Source organism: Anomaloglossus baeobatrachus, chromosome 2, assembly GCF_048569485.1.
Source record: "Anomaloglossus baeobatrachus isolate aAnoBae1 chromosome 2, aAnoBae1.hap1, whole genome shotgun sequence".
In the NCBI taxonomy this organism is placed as follows: Eukaryota; Metazoa; Chordata; class Amphibia; order Anura; family Aromobatidae; genus Anomaloglossus; species Anomaloglossus baeobatrachus.
The window spans coordinates 645,573,405-645,597,879 of NC_134354.1; the positions used below are offsets into that span (position 1 = coordinate 645,573,405).

Genomic DNA, 24,475 nt, shown 5'->3' on the forward strand with positions numbered 1-24,475 from the left:
GAATCCGGCATTGAAATTTCAACCCCCCCTGAACAGTCTGTTACGAAGTCACCTGTCATGTGAGAGTCAAGAGACACCCCCCCCCATACACATCAGATGGACAGCCTGTCTTGTTAATTTTCATCTGTGTTTGGGAGCCATTTACCAGTACACACATAAAGTTTTATGTACCGGTAATATTTTTATTCTCTTGTCCACGATATCATTCTCTTATCTACTTAGCCATCGGAAGACACTAAAGGAAAGATGAGCGCAATAGGGTCTTATCTGGGAGAAAATCAGTAATGCTGAATTGCAGAGGGGTCACTTGGTGGGGGTTGTGCACCCTTAACCACAGGAATTCACTGAAAGATGTGGCTGCTGCGGCCCATCAATAGTGCAGAGTGGTGTCTAGCTTTCCATAGTATAAGATCACAGTCCTTGAAGTACAGTAATTTAATCATAACAAGCATTGGAGGGGCGCCAGGTGGTAAAGATCTCCTAGCTACTGTGCCCCCTCTCAATTTGCGAAGGAGGAGAAATCATTTTTGCCAAATTTTTCAATCACCAAGGACTCAAAAAAAATGTAAGGGATCACCAGGCTCAAATTATTTTGCCACAGCCTCTTTTCCAGATTGTCTGCTTTAGTAAGGAGGGTATTGATGTTTTGCAGGCCTCTCGTAAGATTTTTTTGGTACAATTCTTTAACTTTTTGTGTTAGTTTTTTGTATGTCCTGTCTGATGAAGGCGATATCCTCTCTGAGTCCCCCCCATATGGTTTGTTTGAGTTTCTGGTGTGGATCCACAGGATTTAGCTGCAGCTAGCACATCCTGTAGGGTAGGCTCCACTGCAGGGTTTCTGTTCTCATAGGTCTCCTCTAACCTGCGCTCCTCTGGCTGGAGCACTTGTCTGTCTCCCTGTGGGTGCCTCTGAGGGAGCGGTGCCATCTTGCCTGTAATGTCACCCTGCAGCCTCTCATACTCAGCCATCTCAACCTTTGGTACCTGTTCCTGTACAGGGGTCCCCTCATCCACCATCCAGTCCCCAGCGCTCAGAGCAAACCACCCCAGCTTCGCCATTCTGTCCCTCACCGGTGCAGAGGATGGTGGCACCATTTTTGATGTAGCACCGTCGTGTGCCTGCTGTCTGACATGCTTGCTGTGTGTCAGCCTTTTGCTCTAGAGAACCACCACTTTCTCCAGAAGGCTTCCCCGGGGGTCCAGGACAAAGGATTAGCAAGTAAACCGCTGATAACTGCTGTATAATCAGGATATATAGCGGCAACACGGTCTCACACGTCCTCCTTACATTGCAGCAAGGACACTCCCGCATGAATAGCATTTGTCATTGCTCGTTAATACTGTCTGACAAAATTAACCTTGCCCTTAACATACTGTGGTTCTAATATCTTATCCAAAAGCATAAGACACCATATGTCAGGCACCAAATATCACATACTTTAATCATAAGAGAATACTCCTCATCGCCTGGGAACTAACGAGAATTGAAGGGGAAGCAAACCAAGGCTTCCATATTTTCACAATTTTTTTAAGACCATTTCTATTTTCTTTGTCGCTCCATTGGGAGACCCAGACAATTGGGTGTATAGCTTCTGCCTCCGGAGGCCACACAAAGTATTACACTTAAAAGTGTAAAGCCCCTCCCCTTCTGCCTATACACCCCCCGTGCCTCACGGGCTCCTCAGTTTTTATGCTTTGTGCGAAGGAGGCTGACATCCACGCATAGCTCCACATCTTAGTCAGCAGCAGCTGCTGACTATGTGGGATGGAAGAAAAGAGGGCCCATAACAGGGCCCCCAGCATGCTCCCTTCTCACCCCACTCTGGTCGGCGGTGCTGTTAAGGTTGAGGTACCCATTGCGGGTACATAGGCAGGAGCCACATGCTGTTTTCCTTCCCCATCCCTTAATGGGCCCTGGGTGAAGTGGGATCCTAATCGGTCTCCAGGCACTGGGACCGTGCTCCCTCCGCAGCCCCTGGGGAATCTGCTGGACAGGAGCCGGGTATCGTCAGGGACAAGTCCCTGCTACTGTGAGGTACTCTGTGTCCCCCTGGGGGACCGCGCATGGAGCGCTTGTGCCATACACACTGCAGCACTGCTGGGTGTGTTAGTGCGCCGGGGACTACCGCGCCGGCCGCACTTATTTACCGGCCGCGCTTATAACTTTAGTCCCCGGCTTTTGCGGCCTAGTATCGCATATTCCCGCCCCCAGGCCTGCCAGTCAGGGGAAGGGCGGGACGCTGCACAGGACGTCAGCGCTGAGGGCTGGAGCATACTTTGTATCCTCCTCCCCCCTCACTCAGCACAGTGGGGCATCAGATTCCCGCACTTTCTAGGGCACGCCCACGGCCCCCTCCTCCCCACAGAACGCCGGCAGCCATTCCTGTCAGCACTTCTGACGCTGGAGAGGAGAGACAACACGGCTCTGGGAGGCCCAGGCAGGGAATCTGGTGATCACACAACCGCTTTGAGCGGTCGGTAAGCAGCACCTGGGTGCTGGCCCCACTGAGTGCCGAAGTGTACATATATATATATGCTTATATGCTATACATTTACACTGTACGGTCGCACTGTTGATTTTTGGCTATATACCCTCCTGGATTGTACTCAGAGGAGACAACAGCATGTCGTCCGCAAAAAGCAAGGGTGCCAAAGCACAGGCTTACTTTGCAACCTGTACCTCATGTGCGGCTATACTACCGGCAGGTTCCACCGATCCTCATTGTGTGCAATGCTCGGCCCCTGTGGCACTTACTCAGCCGGAGCCTCTGCTACTGGTGGCCCAGGTGGAACCACCTGCTACCACTGTCCAGGTGACAGGGACGGAGTTTGCAGTATTTGCTGACAAACTGTCTGAGAGTATGGATAAATGGTCTGCTAAGATACTAGAAGCCTTACAGTCCAGACCGGTGACTCAGGCCACGGGCACTGTTGAATCATTGACCCCAGGCCCCCCTCAGTTGGAGCAGCAAAGTGCTCCTGGGGTGACCCATAGGTCCCAGGGTGAGGTCTCTGACACGGACCGCAGTCCCAGGCCGCCTAAGCGGGCTCGCTGGGAAATTCCCTCGACTTCATCACAGTGTTCAGGGTCTCAGCATGAGGACTCTCTGGATGATGAAGCGGAGGTAGCAGATCAGGATTCTGATCCTGAGGCCGCTCTCAACCTAGATACACCTGAAGGTGACGCCATAGTGAATGACCTTATAGCGACCATCAATCAGGTGTTGGATATTTCTCCCCCAGCTCCTCCAATTGAGGAGTCAGCTTTTCAGCAGGAGAAATTCCGTTTCAGGTTTCCCAAGCGTACATTGAGTACGTTTCTGGATCACTCTGACTTCAGAGAGGCAGTCCAGAAACACCGAGCTTGCCCAGATAAGCGTTTTTCCAAGCGCCTTAAGGATACACGTTATCCCTTCCCCCCTGACGTTGTAAAGGGCTGGGCTCAGTGTCCCAAGGTGGATCCTCCAGTCTCCAGACTGGCGGCTAGATCCATAGTTGCAGTGGAAGATGGGGCTTCACTCAAAGATGCCACTGACAGACAGATGGAGCTCTGGTTGAAATCCATCTATGAAGCTATCGGCGCGTCTTTTGCTCCAGCATTCGCAGCCGTATGGGCACTCCAAGCTATCTCAGCTTGTCATGCGCAGATTAATGCAGTCACACGTACGTCTGCTCCGCAAGTGGTGTCCTTAACCTCTCAGGCGTCGGCGTTTGCGTCCTACGCCATTAATGCTGTCCTGGACTCTGCGAGCCGTACGGCGGTAGCATCCGCCAATTCGGTGGCAGTCCGCAGGGCCATGTGGCTACGTGAATGGAAGGCAGACTCTGCTTCCAAAAAAGTTCTTAACCGGTTTGCCATTTTCTGGCGACCGTCTGTTTGGTGAGCGATTGGATGAAATCATTAAACAATCCAAGGGAAAGGACTCATCCTTACCCCAGTCCAAACCAAACAGACCTCAACCACGGAAGGTACAATCGAGGTTTCGGTCCTTTCGGTCCGCGGGCAGGTCTCAATTCTCCTCGTCCAAAAGGCCTCAGAAGGATCAGAGGAACTCCGATTCATGGCGGTCTAAGTCACGTCCTAAAAAGACCGCCGGGGGAACCGCTCCCAAAGCGGCCTCCTCATGACTTTCGGCCTCCTCACACCGCATCCTCGGTCGGTGGCAGGCTTTCCCGCTTTTGCGACGCCTGGCTGCCACAGGTAAAAGACCGTTGGGTGAGAGACATTCTGTCTCACGGTTACAGGATAGAGTTCAACTCTCGTCCTCCGACTCGGTTCTTCAGAACATCTCCGCCCCCCGAGCGAGCCGATGCTCTTCTTCAGGCGGTGTGCACTCTGAAGGCAGAAGGAGTGGTGATCCCTGTTCCTTTTCAGCAACAGGGTCACGGTTTTTACTCCAACTTGTTCGTGGTGCCGAAAAAGGACGGATCCTTCCGTCCTGTTCTGGACCTAAAACTGCTCAACAAACATGTAAAAACCAGGCGGTTCCGGATGGAATCGCTCCGCTCCGTCATCGCCTCAATGTCCCAAGGAGATTTCCTAGCATCAATCGACATCAAAGATGCTTATCTCCACGTACCGATTGCTCCAGAGCATCAGCGCTTCCTGCGTTTCGCCATAGGGGACGAACACCTTCAGTTCGTGGCACTGCCTTTCGGCTTGGCGACAGCCCCACGGGTCTTCACCAAGGTCATGGCAACAGTAGTAGCAGTTCTGCACTCTCAGGGACACTCGGTGATCCCTTACTTAGATGATCTGCTTGTCAAGGCACCCTCTCAAGTGGCATGCCAACACAGCCTGAGCATTGCTCTAGAGACTCTCCAGAGTTTCGGGTGGATCATCAATTTTCCAAAGTCAAATCTGACACCGGCCCAATCACTGACATATCTTGGCATGGAGTTTCATACTCTCTCAGCGATAGTGAAGCTTCCGCTGGACAAACAGCGTTCACTACAGACAGGGGTGCAATCTCTCCTTCAAGGCCAGTCACACCCCTTGTGGCGCCTCATGCACTTCCTAGGGAAGATGGTAGCAGCAATGGAGGCAGTTCCTTTTGCGCAGTTTCATCTGCGTCCACTTCAATGGGACATTCTCCGCAAATGGGACAGGAAGTCGACGTCCCTCGACAGGAACGTCTCCCTTTCTCGGGCAGCCAAGGCTTCCCTTCAGTGGTGGCTTCTTCCCACTTCTGTGTCGAAGGGGAAATCCTTCCTGCCCCCATCCTGGGCTGTGGTCACGACGGACGCGAGCCTGTCAGGGTGGGGAGCGGTTTTTCTCCACCACAGGGCTCAGGGTACTTGGACTCAGCCAGAGTCCTCCCTTCAGATCAATGTTCTGGAGATAAGGGCAGTGTATCTTGCCCTAAAGGCGTTCCAGCCGTGGCTGGAAGGTAAGCAGATCCGAATTCAGTCGGACAACTCCACAGCGGTGGCATACATCAACCACCAAGGCGGAACACGCAGTCGGCAAGCCTTCCAGGAAGTCCGGCGGATTCTGCTATGGGTGGAAGCCACAGCCTCCACCATATCCGCAGTTCACATCCCGGGCGTAGAAAACTGGGAAGCAGACTTTCTCAGTCGCCAGGGCTTGGACGCAGGGGAATGGTCTCTTCACCCGGACGTGTTTCAGGAGATCTGTTGCCGCTGGGGGATGCCGGACGTCGACCTAATGGCGTCCCGGCACAACCACAAGGTCCCGACATTCATGGCACGGTCTCAAGATCACAGAGCTCTGGCGGCAGACGCTTTAGTTCAGGATTGGTCGCAGTTTCAACTCCCTTATGTGTTTCCTCCTCTGGCACTGTTGCCCAGAGTGTTACGCAAGATCAGGTCCGACTGCCGCCGCGCCATCCTCGTCGCTCCAGACTGGCCGAGGAGGTCGTGGTACCCGGATCTGTGGCATCTCACGGTGGGCCAACCGTGGGCACTACCAGACCGACCAGACTTGCTGTCTCAAGGACCGTTTTTCCATCTGAATTCTGCGGCCCTCAACCTGACTGTGTGGCCATTGAGTCCTGGATCCTAGCGTCTTCAGGGTTATCTCAAGAGGTCATTGCCACTATGAGACAGGCTAGGAAACCAACGTCCGCCAAGATCTACCACAGGACGTGGAGGATATTCTTATCTTGGTGCTCTGATCAGGGTTTTTCTCCCTGGCCATTTGCCTTGCCCATTTTTCTTTCCTTCCTTCAATCCGGATTGGAAAAAGGTTTGTCGCTCGGCTCCCTTAAGGGACAAGTCTCAGCGCTCTCTGTGTTCTTTCAGAAGCGCCTAGCCAGTCTTCCACAGGTACGCACGTTCCTGCAGGGGGTTTGTCACATAGTCCCTCCTTACAAGCGACCGTTAGAACCCTGGGATCTGAACAGGGTGCTGATGGCTCTTCAGAAACCACCTTTCGAGCCAATGAGGGATATTCCTCTCTCACGCCTTTCGCAGAAAGTGGCCTTCCTAGTAGCAGTCACATCACTTCGGAGAGTGTCTGAGCTAGCAGCGCTGTCATGCAAAGCCCCTTTCCTGGTGTTTCACCAGGACAAGGTGGTTCTGCGTCCGGTTCCGGAATTTCTCCCTAAGGTGGTATCCCCCTTTCATCTCAATCAGGATATCTCCTTACCCTCTTTTTGTCCTCATCCAGTTCACCAATGTGAAAGGGATTTGCACTTGTTAGATCTGGTGAGAGCACTCAGACTCTACATTTCTCGTACGGCGCCCTTGCGCCGCTCGGATGCACTCTTTGTCCTTGTCGCTGGCCAGCGTAAAGGGTCACAGGCTTCCAAATCAACCCTGGCTCGGTGGATCAAGGAACCTATTCTCGAAGCTTACCGATCTTCTGGGCTTCCGGTTCCCTCAGGGCTAAGGGCCCATTCTACCAGAGCCGTGGGTGCGTCTTGGGCTTTGCGGCACCAGGCTACGGCTCAGCAGGTGTGTCAGGCAGCTACCTGGTCGAGCCTGCACACTTTCACGAAACACTATCAGGTGCATACCTATGCTTCGGCAGATGCCAGCCTAGGAAGGCAGGTCCTTCAGGCGGCGGTTGCCCACCTGTAGGAAGGGGCCGTTTTACGGCTCTATTTCGAGGTTTTACTTTACCCACCCAGGGACTGCTTTTGGACGTCCCAATTGTCTGGGTCTCCCAATGGAGCGACAAAGAAGAAGGGAATTTTGTTTACTTACCGTAAATTCCTTTTCTTCTAGCTCCAATTGGGAGACCCAGCACCCGCCCCTGTTCCCTTCGGGCTGTTGTTCTTTGTGTACACATGTTGTTCATGTTCAATGGTTTCAGTTCTCCGAAATTTCTTCGGACTGAATTTACTTTAAACCAATTTATAACTTTTCCTCCTTCTTGCTTTTGCACCAAAACTGAGGAGCCCGTGAGGCACGGGGGGTGTATAGGCAGAAGGGGAGGGGCTTTACACTTTTAAGTGTAATACTTTGTGTGGCCTCCAGAGGCAGAAGCTATACACCCAATTGTCTGGGTCTCCCAATTGGAGCTAGAAGAAAAGGAATTTACGGTAAGTAAACAAAATTCCCTTCTTTACATACCTCCCTCTAATAGGAAGCTGCAGTATATAAAAAGTATATAAACCACATATATAAAATGTTGTTGTTTTTTTTTTTTTTTGCTCATTTACTCAGTGGTTTTCTGAAATTCCAGGAAGTCGGACTATAAAAAAGCCTCGATGACCAATTTAAAAAGTGCAAGATGTCTAATTTTTATTTTGATACAGATTGTGCTATGGTAACACAAAATTTTCCAAAAATTAAAATACAATAAAAATAATAACCTGATTTAAATATTTGGTCATTTTCTGATTATTGCTTCTCATTAATATATTCAATTTAGGTGCCCTATGCCCGAACTGAATCTCATCTCATGGAGCTTCTAGAACATGTCTGTGAAAACATGAAATCTTATGGCGAGAAGGTAGACCCAGACACACAGCGAAAAACCTATGTACGTGTCCTTTCTCGTGATGGCACAAGAATGGATGCCTCCAACACCAACATCGACAAAGAAGTGATATCCGATCTGAAATTTACAGTGAGTATGGTTGATATTTAGTGCTTGTAAATCTGCGTGCTAATCTTTGACTGTTAACCGTGTTCTAAATAAGGTTGGGTGCCCACGATGAGTTTTTGGTGAGTGTTTGATACTGTGTATTTTTGCTGGGTCAAAAACGCAGTATTTTAAAGTTCCAGCAGAATGGATAGGATTTATATACAGTGGAGCCTTGGATTACGAGCATAAATGGTTCCGGGAGTGTGCTCTTTAACCAAGTTACTCTTACATCAAAGCAAATTTTCCCGTAGGAAATAATTGAAACACAGACAATTCATCCCACAACCCAAAAGTATTTACTGTATTTATACAAACTTATTACAGTAATCAAAATAATGACTGTATTCATATAAAATTATTACAGTACACTAATACAAAATACTGTTCAGTACAGTAAAAAACATAAAAAGCAATTAACTGCACTTTAGCTTACAATAAAGTTGTTGTGTGAGATGTACAGTATAAGTAATGTGCTATACTGGTTAGCAGAAAGAAAGTACAATACTGTATCCACAAATGCAAGTTGATAGACATGCTGTATAGTATATACTGTACTGTAGAATGGTATACTGTGTTCAGTATACAGTACATATGTACAGAAAGTTACCTCCAGAGCGGGTCAGAGCGCGGTGAAAGGACTGAATCGGAAGTGTACACGGTGAGTATTTGCTCTTCTTGCAAATCATTGCTCTTAAACCAAGCTACAAATTTGTAAAAATCTTTGCTTGTCTTACAAAACGCTCTCAAACCAAGTTACTCTTAAACCAAGGTTCCACTGCATAGTGCTTTTTTTTTTTTTTTTTTTTTTGGTTTAAACTGACCTGCGGTGCGTGTTTCAAATCAGTCACATGTCAATTTCTCTTGTGGGTACACCGAGTTTTATGTGCAGATTTTTCCTATAGACTTATATTATATGCAGGAAATCAACAAGTAAAAAACGCACATGTGTTTTTAAAAAAATTGTTTAAAAGAACTGAGAGTCCTCAGTGGTTGATACCTTTTAATGGCTAACTGAAAAGATGGTAATAATTGCATTGACATGTCAGTTGTTTTTGCCATTTGAGTTTTGAACTGCAAAGCTGAGTTTTTGCCCAAATTTCTGCCACAAAAAGGCACCTTTTTGAACAGCATAGTGTGCACAAGAAACCCAAATTCCCATAGACTTTGCTTGAAAAGCAGAACACATCCATTTTGGCATTAAATGCTGCAGTTGAAAAAGCAGCAAAAAAGCAGGTAAAAAGCAACGTGGACACATAGCCTTAACCCCTTAAGGACGAAGCCAGTTTTGTACTTAATGCCCAGGCCATTTTTTGCAATTTTGACCAGTGTCCCTTTATAAGGCTATAACTCTGGAACGCTTCAATGGATCCCGGTGATTCTGAGATTGTTTTTTCGTGACATATTGGGCTTCATGTTAGAGGTAAATTTAGGATGATTTTTTTTTTTTTTTTTGTGAAAAAATATGAAATTTGACAAAACAAATTAAAATTTTGCAATTTTCAAACTTTTAATTTTTATGCCCATAAACCAGAGAGTTATGTCACACAAAATAGTTAATAAACAACATTTCCCACATGTCTACTTTACATCATCACAATTTTTTAAACAAAATTTTTTGGGGTTAGGAAGTTATAAGGGGTCAAAGTTCATCAGCAATTTCCCATTTTTTCAAGAAAATTTACAAAACGATTTTTTTAGGGACCACATCACATTTGAAGTGACTTTGAGAGTCCTAGGTGACAGAAAATACCCAAAAGTGACCCCATTCTAAAATCTGCACCCCTCAAGGTACTCAAAACCACATCAAAGAAGTTTATTAACCCTTCAGGTGCCTCACATGAACTAAAGTAATGTGGAATGAAAGAAAAAAAAAATAACATTTTACCCAAAAATGTTGCTTTAGCATCAATTTTCTCACTTTTTCAAGAGGTAGCTCCAAAAATTGGAGCTCACACTTTGTTACCCACTTTCTTATGAGCGCGCCGATACCCCACATGTGGCGAGAAACCTCTGTACGGGCAAATGGTAGAGCTTGGAACGAAAGGAGCAATATTTGAATTTTTGAAAGCAAATTTGGCAGAAACAGATTGCGGGCACCATGTTACATTTACAGGTCCCCTAAGGTACCTAAACAGCAGAAACCCCCCTCAAGTGACTCCATTTTGGAAACTAGACCCCTTAAGGCTTCTATCTAGTGGTATAGTGAGCATTTTGGACTGACAGGTACTTCACAGAATTTGATAACATTAGGTTGTCATATTGAAAATTTTCATTTTTTTAGCAAAAAATGTTGCTTTAGCATCAATTTTCTCACTTTTTCAAGAGGTAGCTCCAAAAATTGGAGCTCACACTTTGTTACCCACTTTCTTATGAGCGCGCCGATACCCCACATGTGGCGAGAAACCTCTGTACGGGCAAATGGTAGAGCTTGGAACGAAAGGAGCAATATTTGAATTTTTGAAAGCAAATTTGGCTGAATTTGGAATATATTCTCAAATTTGCAGAGCTTTTTGGGTTTCAAGAACAGAAAAACCCCATAAATGTCTTTGTAAGTTATACCCTGTAATGTATTTGTTTACAGAGGTAGGGAGTAGTTTGACACCATTTTTTATGCAGCTGATGCCTATTATAGATGGTGCACCATTTGGTCTTCAGGGTAAAACTGATGGAATCCCAGAACCTATTCAAAGCTTACAGAGACATTGTGCTACCAAACAAGAAAATCCTTCCAGGAATTATTACTCACAAAGGGCGGCATGCCCCTAAAAACACATTTACTGGACTTGGTCTTGCTAACAAAACAGTTGTAGAAGGAAGAATAAACTTTATTGGACGGAAGGGCAAAATGTTCAAATGTGGAGGAGTTGGCAGCCACTATGTGGCAAACCTGAGTGTGCCAAAGATGACAGAACACCAGCAGGGCCGGAAGGACAGCTTTATCTTCCAAATAACTGGTCGTACAATGTCTTCTTAGCTCCATCAATCCCTATATGAGGGACAAATGTGCCAAGCGACATGGTACATCATAACAGGCTCCTGCCCGCCAAGGTAGGAACCGCTATGTGCACAAAACGACCAATTCGTTACAGAATTCTGAAAGTATTGTTCGATGCAGGTGGTTCGGCAAGAACCCTGCAGTAAAGCCCATAGTGTTTGAATATGGCACAGCATCATTGTTAGGGGATCCTCCAATAAAATGATCATGCCCATAATACCAAGATAAATGCAAAGAAAAGTTTTGTGTAGTAAGACCTAGTGGTAATATGAGTCAAACTAAAATAATTGGTAAAAAAAATGTTTGAGTAATGAAGTCCTGGAAAGTTGTCAAATGATGAGACTTTTCAAGAACATTAGTGGAGTCCACACTCTGGAGTCTAAAGACGTGGGCATGTGGACTGGGTTTTGTCTGAATAATTGTTTGGTATGTGATGATAAAGTCCTGGAATTAATTGTGAAATGGGGTAAAATGGGGTTTTACTGCTGAAAATTTTCTCTTTATTACTAGTCCAAGAAAAAAAAAATTACTGAACAGAAATATAAAAGTAAAGTATTTTCAAAATTAAAAAAAAGCTGCTACCACACAGTTTGGTGTAATTTATTTATGCCAATTAATAATTGAGGGATGTGTGGTAGGTTTCAAAACAGGGGGAGATGCAAAGGCCTGGTTGGGAGGGGCACATGGGGCAGTAGTACCGGGAATCGCTCCTTGTGCCGTGCTTTCTACAAACACGGCATCTTTTTTGGGGATACCTTTGGGTGGGAGTGGAAGGGATGGGGCGAATGAAATGACGCTCGGAAAGTCTCCGGACATCCTCTGACTCGAAGGCTTCCTCCTGTGCCTCCGAGTCAAAGAGGAGGCTCTCAATAATTTTCTCCTGGTATAGGAGGAAAGAGAGCGGTCCTTGAGATTTTTTATAGAGGATGAAGCTATTATAGGTAGCAACCTGTAGGAGATAGATTGCTACCTTTTTATACCAGGTTTTGGTTTTCCGCTTCACTAGATAAGGCTGAAGCACCTGGTCAGACAGATCCCATGAACTTATTGTAGTCTGCGACACAGAGCGGCTTCTGTTTGTCACTGGTGGCGCCCCTGTCCCTGACCGTCACAGTGGTGTCCGCATGCAATGTGGTGAGCATGAAAACGTCCTTGCGGTCTCTCCATTTTATGGCAAGAAGATGGTCACTTGCCATTGAGGAGGATGCACCCTTCTCCACACGTTTAGACACCAACTGTGACGGTAGACCAACTCTGTTTTTTCTGATTGTTCCACAGGCCCCTGTGTTTGCAGCGTGGAGGGATTTAGAAAGGGGGACACTGGTATAGTAATTATCGGTATACACGTGATAGCCTTTCTCAAGGAAGGGGGTCATTAGCTCCCAAACAATTTTGCCAGGGATGCCAATTGCCTGGGGGCAGTTTGGGGGGTTGATTTGGCGATCCCTCCCTTCGTAAATGAGAAAGGTACACGTGTAACCGGTTGTGCTTTCGCACATTTTGTATAATTTTATACCATATTTGGCACGCTTGGAGGGGATAAATTGGCGGAAAGACAGACGGCCCTTATAGCTCATAAGGGACTCGTCTATAGAGACATTTTTGTCAGGGGTATACGAATTTAGGAAGGTAGTTTTTAGAAGGGATATTAGGGGTCTCAATTTATAAAGTCGGTCATAGTTTGGGTCATTTCTTTGGAGGGCTTGGGAATTATCGTTAAAGTGCAGGAATCGCAAAAGGGTCTCATATCGGGATCGGGTCATGATGGCTGCAAACACAGGGGTGCTGTGCACTGTTTTTGTTGCTCAGTACGAGCGGAGTGTAGATTTTTTCACTAACCCCATGTTAAAAGTTATGCCCAAAAATTTTTTAAGTTCGGGGACATTTGTGGGGATCCAGGAGCGGGAATGGATGGAGGTAGGATGTTGGGATATATATTGACGGGCATATAAATTGGTTTGGTGGACAAATAATTGGAGGACTTCTGGGGTAACATAAATTTGGAAAAAATCTAATGGGGTAAAATTTGTGACATTTACATTTATACCGGGGGTTGCTACAAATGGAGGAATTTGAGGGGAGAAGGACGGGTCAGGATACCATAGTGGCCGGGGAAGGGCACTACTTGGACCTGCCTCTGACGTTTCAGCAGTGACGACCGACTCCGCTACCATCGGGCTGTCGGATCCCGAGGAGGAAGCCGAGTCGTCACTATCCGAAAATCGCTCGATTTCAGAGGCAGACTCTGTATCCGAGCCTGAACTGCCGGAGGCAAGAAGCATGTATGCCTGCTCGGCGGTAAATGTTCTCCGCGCCATTACAGTATTTTTCACTGCCTAGCAAAAAAAAGAAAAAAAATACTACAAATTTTTTATTTATTTTTTTAAATTTTTTGAAAAATTTTTTTTAGATTTTTTTTAACCCTGATCCTAACCCTGATCCTAACCCTGATCTAACCCTGATCTAACCCTGATCTAACCCTGATCTAACCCTGATATAAGAAAAAAAAAATCTAAAATAAAAATTCTAACTAAGGGGGGATTCTGACGGAGGTGATGAGGATATTTGGGGGGGGGATATTTTGGGTGAGGATATTGGGGATGAGGATGACTGATTTATAATAAAAATTGGTGTTTTTTTTTCTGACAGAAACGGCAGCAAATGTAGTCTCTCTCTCTTCTCTCCCAGATCAACTACAAGGGAGAGAAGAGGGAGGCAGACCCAAATGCTGCCATTTCCAAAATATTTGGGGTATTTGATCACTGTGATAGGGTCTAACACAGTGATCAAATGTCGGGAACCAATGAAATTAATTCCTGACGTTGCTAGGTGGAAGGAGGCAGACTTTGGCGGTCGAACTGCGCATGCGCCCGCCATTTTACACGGACACGAGAAGGAGGGGGGCCGGGGGAATGCCGTGGGAACTCGGTAACGAGACCCAGGTACCGGGGGGGGGGACCGAGAGGGACCGGACAAGGACCGTTCTCTCACATTTGACTGTTAGATCACGTCAAATGTGAGAGAAACCATTAAAATGCATTAAAAACCGGCATTTCATTTTGCAGGTACATGCTTGCCGTTATTCGGTTAATAACGGCGATCACCGTACCTTTAAATGAAAAAAACGGCCTGAACCGTAATCTCCAGGGTCTCAGCTACCCCCGGAAGCTGAGACCCCGGAAATTTTCCGACTCTGGGGGGCGCTAGACCCTTTTTTCCGACCGCCGTTAAAAAGCGGCGGATCGGAAAAAGTACCCTAATATGTCGCCGTTAAAAGGCGTATCGGCGGTCGTAAAGGGGTTAATCTGCAGGTTAATAGAATTTTGAACCTGCCCGGTGCCTGCACATTTAACCCTGCTGCCGGAAGGAAATAAACTTTCAATCTCCAAGCAGTGTTCCGGTTTCTGTCACAGGCGCGGCGCTGGTGAGGGTTTAATCACCGCTCTGTGTATGGAGAGTGGCAGCTGTAACCGCGCTCCCCGAACTGACTAACAGCTGGTTCTGTTGCTGAGCGGCTGTCGGTTAGTGCAGGGGGTACAGTTAAAGGGAACCTGTCACCGGATGTTTATAATACTTACCTAACGGTCGGTGCGGAGCAGACTGGTCGGATGGGCGTCTCCGTTCTCCGGGTCCCGCACCTCCTCTTTCAGCAATTTTTGTCCTCCTTTTGAAGCTAGTGTGGATGACGTTATACAGAGCGGCCTGGGCATTTATATACAGAATTCTAGAATGCTGTATATAAGGGCTCACTGGTGGTGGCTGCAGCTCATAAGGGAAAAACCTGGTGACAGGTTCCCTTTAATGCCTATTTAATATAATAATCCAATTGCTTTTCTAATATGCTTTTGACCCGCCCCAGGGCCGTGGGGTACTCGGTTCCGGGCGTTGGATAATGGGATTATGTCACGGGGGCCTGTGCCTGGTCCCGTGGCCCTGGTGGTCGCTGAAAGTCAGTAAATAATAAAAAAAAAAAAGTATTTCATGACGCCACCTACGCAGGTCAGACCTCCGGGGCGATGGTTAGGCAGCCAGTTGTTTACACTTCCTGTAGGTGAAGCGGGGTCCCCAGGGCAGTGTTTGTAGTCTGTACACAGATATGGCAGTTTGTCTTCACAGCCTTTTTAACTGTCACGTTAGTGCAGCAGCCTATGGCTCCTCTGATGAGAGAAATAAAGTATGTGACACCAATTCATCAACTCTGACCAGGTTTTACTTGCAGGTGTTATTAAAAAGGGGTTCAGTATCTGATTTGACAATTTTTGGTGATCTGGGAACAGTTCAGGGTCTCCACACCCGGCGCGTATTGAGGCCTCCCTGCTGCGCTGTGTCTCTCCTTGGTCCTAGACTGCCTGGAGCCATACCTTGTCCCTCTCTCACTGTCTTCACCTGTATGGCAGGTGGCGGGAGCTTCTCTAAGGGGCACTGCTGTACTCACTGCGGTCCCTAAGCTCTGTGTAGCGGCTTTGCCTTCAGGTGCTGCTGCGGCCAGGAGATCTGTAGTCTCCCTGGCCTCCGGTCTTTATTGCTGGGCAGATTAAATCCCTCACAATCTCGGACGCTGGTGTCGATAGTCAGCGCTGTTCCTCGGGCATGAACCGGTCTGGCTCCACCTCCCCAGTCACTCCTCTTTTGCCTCACTTCTGGATCCCTGTCTGTCACACAGCTACTCGTGCGGGCTAAGCACAGCCCTCTCCATTTTGATGTCTTCCCTCTCCTCGCTCAAGCTCAACTCCAACTGTCAACTGTCTGTCTGACTCCACCTCCAAACCTGGATTTAAAGGGGACTTCACCTGAATTCGGCTTGTAGAGCTCCCCCTCCAGACTTGGAGTGGAAGTGTTGTTTGTGGGATTACCTGATGTGGAGATCCTTCCCTGCCCCAGGTACAGTTATATTTGTGGCAACTGAACCCTGGGGTGCCACATTTTAATTACAAAAGTCTGTATTTTTCCCTCCCTACTCTATCTGCTTTATTATTTTTTTTCTACTATCTTCCTGTTTGATTATATTTTGCGCATGCTTGTTGATCTATTGAGTATACTTCAGTTTCCAATTCCGATATATGCTCAGTATAAGCTCCCTTGTGTCAATGCGCAGTGTCAGTGCACTCCCTCACTGGCTTTAATGAGAAGTTATGAACTGGCGAGAGTGCACTGTCAGTGCGCAAAGTGAGGAAAAAGTAAAGAATAGCCCCACTCGCCAGGTTTTTACAATGCGTACTGACAAAAAAATTCTATAAAAAGCAATCAAAATGCCAATATTCTTTTCAATGCGCAGTGTCAGTGCACTCTCTCACTGGCTTTGAGACGTGATGAGCTGGCAAGAGTGCACTGTCAGTGTGCACTGTAAGGAGAGAGCAGAGAATAGCCCCATTCCCGAAACCAGTCACTTTCAGGGGTCAGGCTAGTCTCTCCAAACCAGGTTATTACAATGCGTACTGACAAAAAAATGTATAAAAAAAACTATCAAAACGCCATGTGTGCCACAAGATAATATGAATAAAATCTACAATTCAGTGCACTATGCCTTCATTTAGGCCCATCAACAAAAAAATAAAAAGGTTGTGGGTCTCAAACTGGCAACATTTTTTTTTTTTTTTTTTTAAATCGGGTTCATTTTTATTAACCACCAAATAACACATAACACAAACAGTCATTTTTCCTGTAAGAACAGTTTGGAGAAAGGGATAAGACTGTCTTCGATCACAAAAACTACATTTAAAATTATACAATAAAATAAACATTGCACTTGTGGTCCACACCAAGCACTCAAATATTCATAAAATACCTAGTATTTGGTATTGCCATTGATTGTAATAACTTGGAGAGTTGTTTTGCTAGATAATTTTTACCACTGAATGAACGCTGTAAAAACAAAATGTGGCAGACATGCTTTATAAAACAAAGCGGTTTATGGCTGATCAGCAGGAAAGTTAAAGTTATGGCTTTTGAAAGAACGCAGGGAAAAAAGTAAGAGCATAAAAATCACAACGGGTCATGAGAGGTTATTGCTCCGCTTTGTTACAGAAAATGAATGTGATTTTTTTTTTTTTTTTTTTTTCTCGCCGTGTCATGGACGCCTTCCTGTGTGGTTTGAACTGTTGAAATATGAACACTAAATTGTGAAATCATCTTCTCTGAAACCAAAGTGATCGATTCTCAAATTTTTACTTTTTGAAGCTGTTCCTATTACCTGCGACTGCGCTGTTGTTAGGGCCAGATGGACGGGTAGACCCTGGAGGTGGATCCACTGGGCCGAACTCCCGGATGAGGGAAAGGAGTCCGGTAGCCGGAGCACTGTAGGTAGCAGGACAGTCCGTGCACTGGGAGAAAATGGAGAAGTCCCTGGGACCACGAGGTCACTGATGGTGGTCCGGGTGACGGAGCTCAGGTTCGGAAGCCGTGATGGTGTCAGGCGGGGTCCGGAACCGTTGGAGCGAGATGACGGGTCACCGCAGGGATCCGAGATGGTACGGACTGTCAGGATGGCAGATGGACAGCGTTCGGGGTTCGAGGTACCGCAGAACCGGATGGCGATGCAGGATCGGCTCTAGAAGATAGAGAGGTAAGTATCTCACAAAATACAAGGAGACCTGACTCCTAGCTTGGGAAAACACGAAGAACAGGCCCCGCTCCCTTGGACATTAACCCCCTATATACCCTGTACCTATGTGCATCAATTCCTGTAATTAGACACTGGCCCTTTAAGAAAGGGTCAGTGACCGCGCGCGCGCCCTAATGCGCGTGCGCGCGGCGCGGGTGCCAGAAGCCAGGGAAGGAAGCTGAGAGGAGGACGCAGGGGAGCCGGCCAGGACCTGGGAAGCCGTCGGGCGCCGGGAGCGGAGACCAGGGGGCCTGGGAAGGACGGGCACCGGAGGTTGGAGAGCGGGGAGCAGGGCAGGTGAGCCGGGGAGCGGAGCTGAGGACCCGGGGAGCGGAGCAGAGGACCCGGGGAGCGGAGCAGAGGACCCGGGGAGGGGAGCCGAGGACCCGGGGAGCGTGACAGTACCCCCCCCCCACGCCCCCCTCCCCGCAACCGGGACATGAAGGCACGGATCAGAGGAGTGCCCACGTTCTCCCTGGGCTCCCAGGACCTATCCTCAGGACCATACCCCTCCCAGTCCACCAGGAAGAACTGCCGACCACGTACGGTCTTCATGGCCACGATATCCCTTACCGCATAGATGTCGTCCTCAGCAATAGGAGGAGGAGCCGGGCTGGCGGCAGCGGAGAAGGGACCAAGGACAACCGGCTTGAGCAGAGAGACGTGGAAGGAGTTGGGTATTCTCATTGTGGCCGGGAGCTGTAGTTTGTAGGAAACCTCATTGATCTTGCCGAGGACTTTAAACGGCCCGATGTAGCGAGGTCCCAGCTTGTAGGATGGTATCTTCAGTCGGATGTACTTGGAAGCAAGCCAGACGAGATCTCCCGGAGAGAAACGCGGAGGATCTAGGCGTCTCTTGTCCGCGTGTCTCTTCATCCGCAGGGTTGCCCGTGCAAGGGACGCCTTAACTGAGTCCCAAATGGTAGTAAAGTCACGGAGTACTGCATCAGCAGCAGGGATGTCCGAGGACGAGGATACAGGCAATGGGACAGACGGCTGAAGTCCGTAGACGACATGGAAGGGAGAACTGGAGGAGGACTCACTGACGTGGTGATTATGGGAGAATTCTGCCCAAGGAAGAAGCGTGGACCAATCGTCATGATGGGCGTTCACGTAGTGACGTAAGAAAGAGGTCAATATCTGATTGACCCTCTCCACTTGGCCATTAGACTGAGGATGGTAGGCAGATGAAAAGTCTAGAGTCACTCCCAGATGTTTACAGAGAGCCCTCCAGAAGCGGGAGGTGAACTGAGTTCCTCTGTCGGACACTATGTGTGATGGAAAGCCATGCAAGCGGAAGATGTGATGTATATAGGCGTCCGCGAGTTCCTGAGCAGAGGGCAGTCCAGCCATAGGAACGAAATGGGCCATTTTAGAGAATCGATCCACCACGACCCATATGACTGTGTGTCCGGAGGACAATGGCAAGTCCGTAATAAAGTCCATCGCTATGTGCTGCCAGGGAACTGAGGGTATGGGCAGAGGCAGAAGACGGCCGTATGGCAGGTGTTTGGGTGTCTTGTTCCTGGCACAGGAGGAGCAGGCAGAGACAAAAGAGGCGACGTCCGTGCGCAGGGATGGCCACCAGTAATGACGTACAATAGCGCTCCATGTTTTCTTCTGACCTGCATGACCGGCTATTTTCGAGGCATGGCCCCAGTGTAACACTTTTTGCCTGTCAGTCTCAGAGACATAGGTCTTCCCGGGCGGTATCTGGGCCAGGGTGACAGGAGCCACCGGAATAATCTTGCTTGGACAGATGATGGGTTGAGATGTCTCTTCCTCCTGTTCCATGGGCACGAAAGACCTAGACAAGGCATCGGCGCGTACATTCTTGTTTGCGGGTCGGAAATGAAGCTGGAAGTCGAACCGGGCAAAGAACAAGGACCACCTGGCTTGCCGTGGGTTCAGTCGCTTAGCAGTCCGCAGGTATTCCAGGTTTTTGTGGTCCGTGTAAACAATGACAGGGTACACTGCTCCTTCCAGAAGATAGCGCCATTCCTCCAGAGCCAGTTTGACCGCCAATAGCTCTCGGTCACCGATGGTGTAATTGCGTTCAGGCGCGGAGAAGCTCTTGGAGAAGAAACCGCACGTCACCATCTTCCCGGAGGAGGACTTCTGCATGAGCACTGCTCCGGCTCCCGAGGAGGAGGCATCCACCTCCAAGGTGAACTGGCGGTTTAACTCTGGACGGTGGAGTACAGGAGAGGAGGCAAAGGCTCGCTTTAGAGCGCCAAACGCGGCGTCGGCCGCAGGTGACCAGTCCTTTGGATTAGCCCCCTTCTTGGTCAAAGCGGAGAGAGGAGCAGTCAGAGCCGAGAAGTGAGGAATGAACTGGCGGTAATAGTTAGCGAATCCGAGAAAGCGTTGGATTGCCTTCAGTCCAGAAGGAGGAGGCCAGTTGAGAATAGAGGAGACCTTCTTGGGATCCATCTGCAGTCCGGTATCGGTGATGAGGTACCCCAGGAAGGGGAGAGAAGACTGTTCGAAGACGCACTTCTCGTACTTGGCGTACAGACGATTCTCTCTCAGTCTTTGTAGAACCAGCTGCACGTTCTCTCTGTGGGTCTGGAGGTCCGGAGAGAAGACAAGGATGTCATCCAGATACACTACCACACAGAGGTAAAGAAGGTCCCGGAAGACGTCGTTCACCAGTTCTTGAAAGACTGCTGGTGCATTACACAGGCCGAAGGGCATCACGCAGTATTCATAGTGCCCATCGCGAGTGTTGAACGCGGTCTTCCATTCATCCCCTGAGCGGATACGGACCAGGTTGTAGGCACCCCGAAGATCCAACTTGGTGAACACACGAGCTCCTCTGAGCCGATCAAACAATTCGGGGATGAGCGGCAGGGGGTACTTGTTTTTCACGGTGATTAGGTTCAATCCCCGGTAGTCTATACATGGGCGTAGGTCACCCTCTTTCTTCTTTACGAAGAAGAAGCCTGCTCCAGCAGGAGAGGAGGATCTCCGGATGAATCCCTTAGCCAGGCTCTCTGTGATGTACGTAGACATGGCCCTTGTTTCGGCTGGAGACAGTGGATATATCCGTCCTCGAGGTGGTGTAGTTCCCGGGAGCAGGTCAATGGCACAATCGTAAGGACGATGTGGCGGAAGTACTTCGGACTCCTTCTTGTCAAAGATGTCCACGAAGGACCAATAGGCTGAGGGCAGTCCCGGTAGGGACTCGGGAACCGGAGGTCGCCGGATGGGTTGTATGGTCTTCAGACACCTCTCATGGCAAGAAGGCCCCCATCGAGTAATATCACCAGTTCCCCAGCTGACTGAAGGCTCGTGTTCCGCAACCAGGGAAGACCCAGCAGAATTTGATGTGACATATGTGGGAGGACGTAGAGAGCGATGTTCTCGGTGTGCAGAGCACCGATACGCAGTTCAAGCGGCTTGGTGATCCAGGAGATGGTGTCAGAGAGAGGTCTCCCATCCACAGAGGCAATCACGAGGGGCTTGTCGAGTGGAGTAACAGGCACCTGGTACTTGTCCACCGTGGCCTGCTGGATGAAATTGCCTGCTGCCCCAGAATCGAGGTACGCCTCAGCCGTAAACCGCGTCTCTCCCGTTGTCACTTGCACAGTCCATGTAACCGGGTCTGAGAGAGTCCCAGCACCTAGGGTGGCCTCTCCTACCAACCCTAGGCTTTGGAGTTTCCCGGCCTCTCTGGACAGGCGCGTAGCAGGTGTGTGCCCTCTCCGCAGTAAAAGCAGAGACCCTTGGCGAGCCGCTCTGCTCGACGTTGTTCAGACTGTCGCACACGGTCGATCTGCATGGGCTCATGGACGGAGACACCAGAGGCCGTTGACTGGAGTACGGCGGGCTTCCGTGGAGGAGAGGAATGCCGTACCGGACGTCTCTCACGGGATACCTCTTTGGACCGCTCCTGAAAGCGTATGTCCACTCGAGTCGCTAGGGTAATCAGGGCGTCCAGGGTGGACGGTACATCACGTCCAGCCAGCTCATCTTTGATTCGACCCGATAGTCCTTCCCAGAAGGCGGCGGTTAGGGCCTCGTTATTCCACCCGAGTTCTGAAGCCAAGGTGCGGAAACGGATGGCGTATTGACCCACCGTCAGTGTTCCCTGACGTAACCGGAGAAGTGATGACGCAGACGCGGAGGCGCGTCCGGGTTCATCAAAGGTGCTGCGAAAGGCCTGCAGGAACTCCTGGAGGTTCTTGGTCATAGGTTCCTCCTTCTCCCACAAGGGGTTCATCCACGCCAGTGCCTCGCCCTCTAGGTGAGACATGATGAAGGCGACCTTGGCTTGGTCGGAGGCAAACAGATGTGGCAGCTGCGTGAAATGGAGGGAGCATTGGTTTATAAACCCCCTGCAGGTCTTGGGATCTCCGGCGTACCGGGGTGGTGTGGCCAAACGCAGTCTGGAAGCATCCGAAGAGGCAGCCACGGGAGCGGGGGTCGTGGCTTGACTAGTGGAGGCTCGGGATGTTGAAGACGTGACTGCCGCTTGTAGCGTGGTCAGGCGGGTGTCCACGGAAGTCATAAAGTTCAGCATGCGGGTCTGAACTTCACGCTGGCGTTGGAGTTCCTCATGCAAGGCCGCTAGTGCTTCGGCGGGATCCATGGCCTGTTCTTACTGTTAGGGCCAGATGGACGGGTAGACCCTGGAGGTGGATCCACTGGGCCGAACTCCCGGATGAGGGAAAGGAGTCCGGTAGCCGGAGCACTGTAGGTAGCAGGACAGTCCGTGCACTGGGAGAAAATGGAGAAGTCCCTGGGACCACGAGGTCACTGATGGTGGTCCGGGTGACGGAGCTCAGGTTCGGAAGCCGTGATGGTGTCAGGCGGGGTCCGGAACCGTTGGAGCAAGATGACGGGTCACCGCAGGGATCCGAGATGGTACGGACTGTCAGGATGGCAGATGGACAGCGTTCGGGGTTCGAGGTACCGCAGAACCGGATGGCGATGCAGGATCGGCTCTAGAAGATAGAGAGGTAAGTATCTCACAAAATACAAGGAGACCTGACTCCTAGCTTGGGAAAACACGAAGAACAGGCCCCGCTCCCTTGGACATTAATCCCCTATATACCCTGTACCTATGTGCATCAATTCCTGTAATTAGACACTGGCCCTTTAAGAAAGGGTCAGTGACCGCGCGCGCGCCCTAATGCGCGTGCGCGCGGCGCGGGTGCCAGAAGCCAGGGAAGGAAGCTGAGAGGAGGACGCAGGGGAGCCGGCCAGGACGTGGGAAGCCGTCGGGCGCCGGGAGCGGAGACCAGGGGGCCTGGGAAGGACGGGCACCGGAGGTTGGAGAGCGGGGAGCAGGGCAGGTGAGCCGGGGAGCGGAGCTGAGGACCCGGGGAGCGGAGCAGAGGACCCGGGGAGCGGAGCAGAGGACCCGGGGAGGGGAGCCGAGGACCTGGGGAGCGTGACAGTAGTGCTGAATTCTTTTCTATAATGTGGCATTTAGATCGGTGACACATTACCCGGGTTTATTAGAAGGTGCGTGCTTTCAATGGGCATATGATCTGGTAAACAGTAACTGGCAGCCTTCTACTGTATCCTATTACCATTTGCCTGTAAACACATTTTGTCTGAAATGTAGACTAGTAATTCTCTAAAAATAGAAAGTTACAATCGGATTTTACTGTATGTAGCTATTATGAGCCATTCACTATAGTCGTCCTCAGGAAATCGCTGGGGTAAGCTCTATTTTGTCAGGTATGCTTTTGCCACTGTCTGAGACACACCCCCTCCTACCTGTTTTACCTAAAAATGAAAATATGCCAAAAAAGATGGGGAAAAAGTGAAAACCTTTAACGGGAAAAAACAGACGGATTTTCACATACTGGAGCTAGCACGGTGAATAAAGTCATACCTTTGTTTTAGAGATTTGATGTTTCCATTGCAGAAGAAAACGTTCTCGAAGGTTCAGAAATGTGTGCATTTTTTAATTTGACGTGTGCAGCAGGATGGGATTATGTGGGTAAGGTCCTCTGTATAGATTTCTCCTCCTGGCTTGCCTCCTTTTCTTTATTTAAATCTGTCTCTGATATCGATCCCTGCCGCCTTTTTATTGAAGACTCTGTGGAGACAACTGTGAGCGGCAGAGACGCATGCGCAGATGGATAAAGAAATTCAATCTGCGTATGCGCCGATGTCACTCATAGAGAGCGCGGTATGCGCATGCACCGACTCCAGCTACATTTTAATGACGACAACATCACATTAGCAATGCACACATGCCGCCAACATCAGCATCGCCGCGGTGTGAAATTTAAATAAAGAAAAGGGAGCAAGCCATGAGAACGCAGGAGAAGGATTAAATACAGAGGATCCGACCTACAAGGCCTGGCTCACTGCACACGTCAGTCAATGAATGCACACATTTCTGGATCTTTGAGAACTTTTTTTTTTTCTGCAATCAAACATCCAATCTGGAAACTGAAAGTACGGTTTCATATCCAATATGGCACTGCCTGTACTTTATATGGGAAAATCCTGCTGGTTGGTTCCTTTTTTAAAGGAAATATGTTACCAGGTTTTTGCTACTTCATCTGAGAGCAGCATAATATAGAAAAAGAGACCCTGATTCCAACGATGTATCACTTAGATTACTGGGGCAACAATTGTCACCCAAACTGAGTTCTTGAATGTAGCAGAGCTGAAAAAGCTGCCCCTGCTCACACCGCAGCTTTCTGTGTACATAGCCTATTGAGAGTGAGTTGCTTATCCAATAAGGAGGCGTGCTCGAACAACTGCTCACAAGCCCTTTAGTCCTAGCAGTGATAATCACTTTGCGATAAAACCTTCATTATACAGTGTGTCCACCCATATCCTGTCCACCGCCATT

At 48.9% G+C, this 24,475-nt stretch overlaps 1 protein-coding gene across 4 annotated transcripts in view; it reads left to right on the forward strand.

The window, feature by feature from the left end:
* Positions 1 to 24,475, forward strand: part of CNPY2 (canopy FGF signaling regulator 2) — a 79,586-nt gene that overhangs the window by 19,496 nt on the left and 35,615 nt on the right. For all 4 annotated transcript variants that reach the window (XM_075336959.1, XM_075336960.1, XM_075336961.1 and 1 more), the window contains exon 4: positions 7,841 to 8,038. In XM_075336959.1, the coding sequence (XP_075193074.1) occupies positions 7,841 to 8,038 (198 nt within the window). The remainder of the gene's footprint in view (positions 1 to 7,840; positions 8,039 to 24,475) is intronic.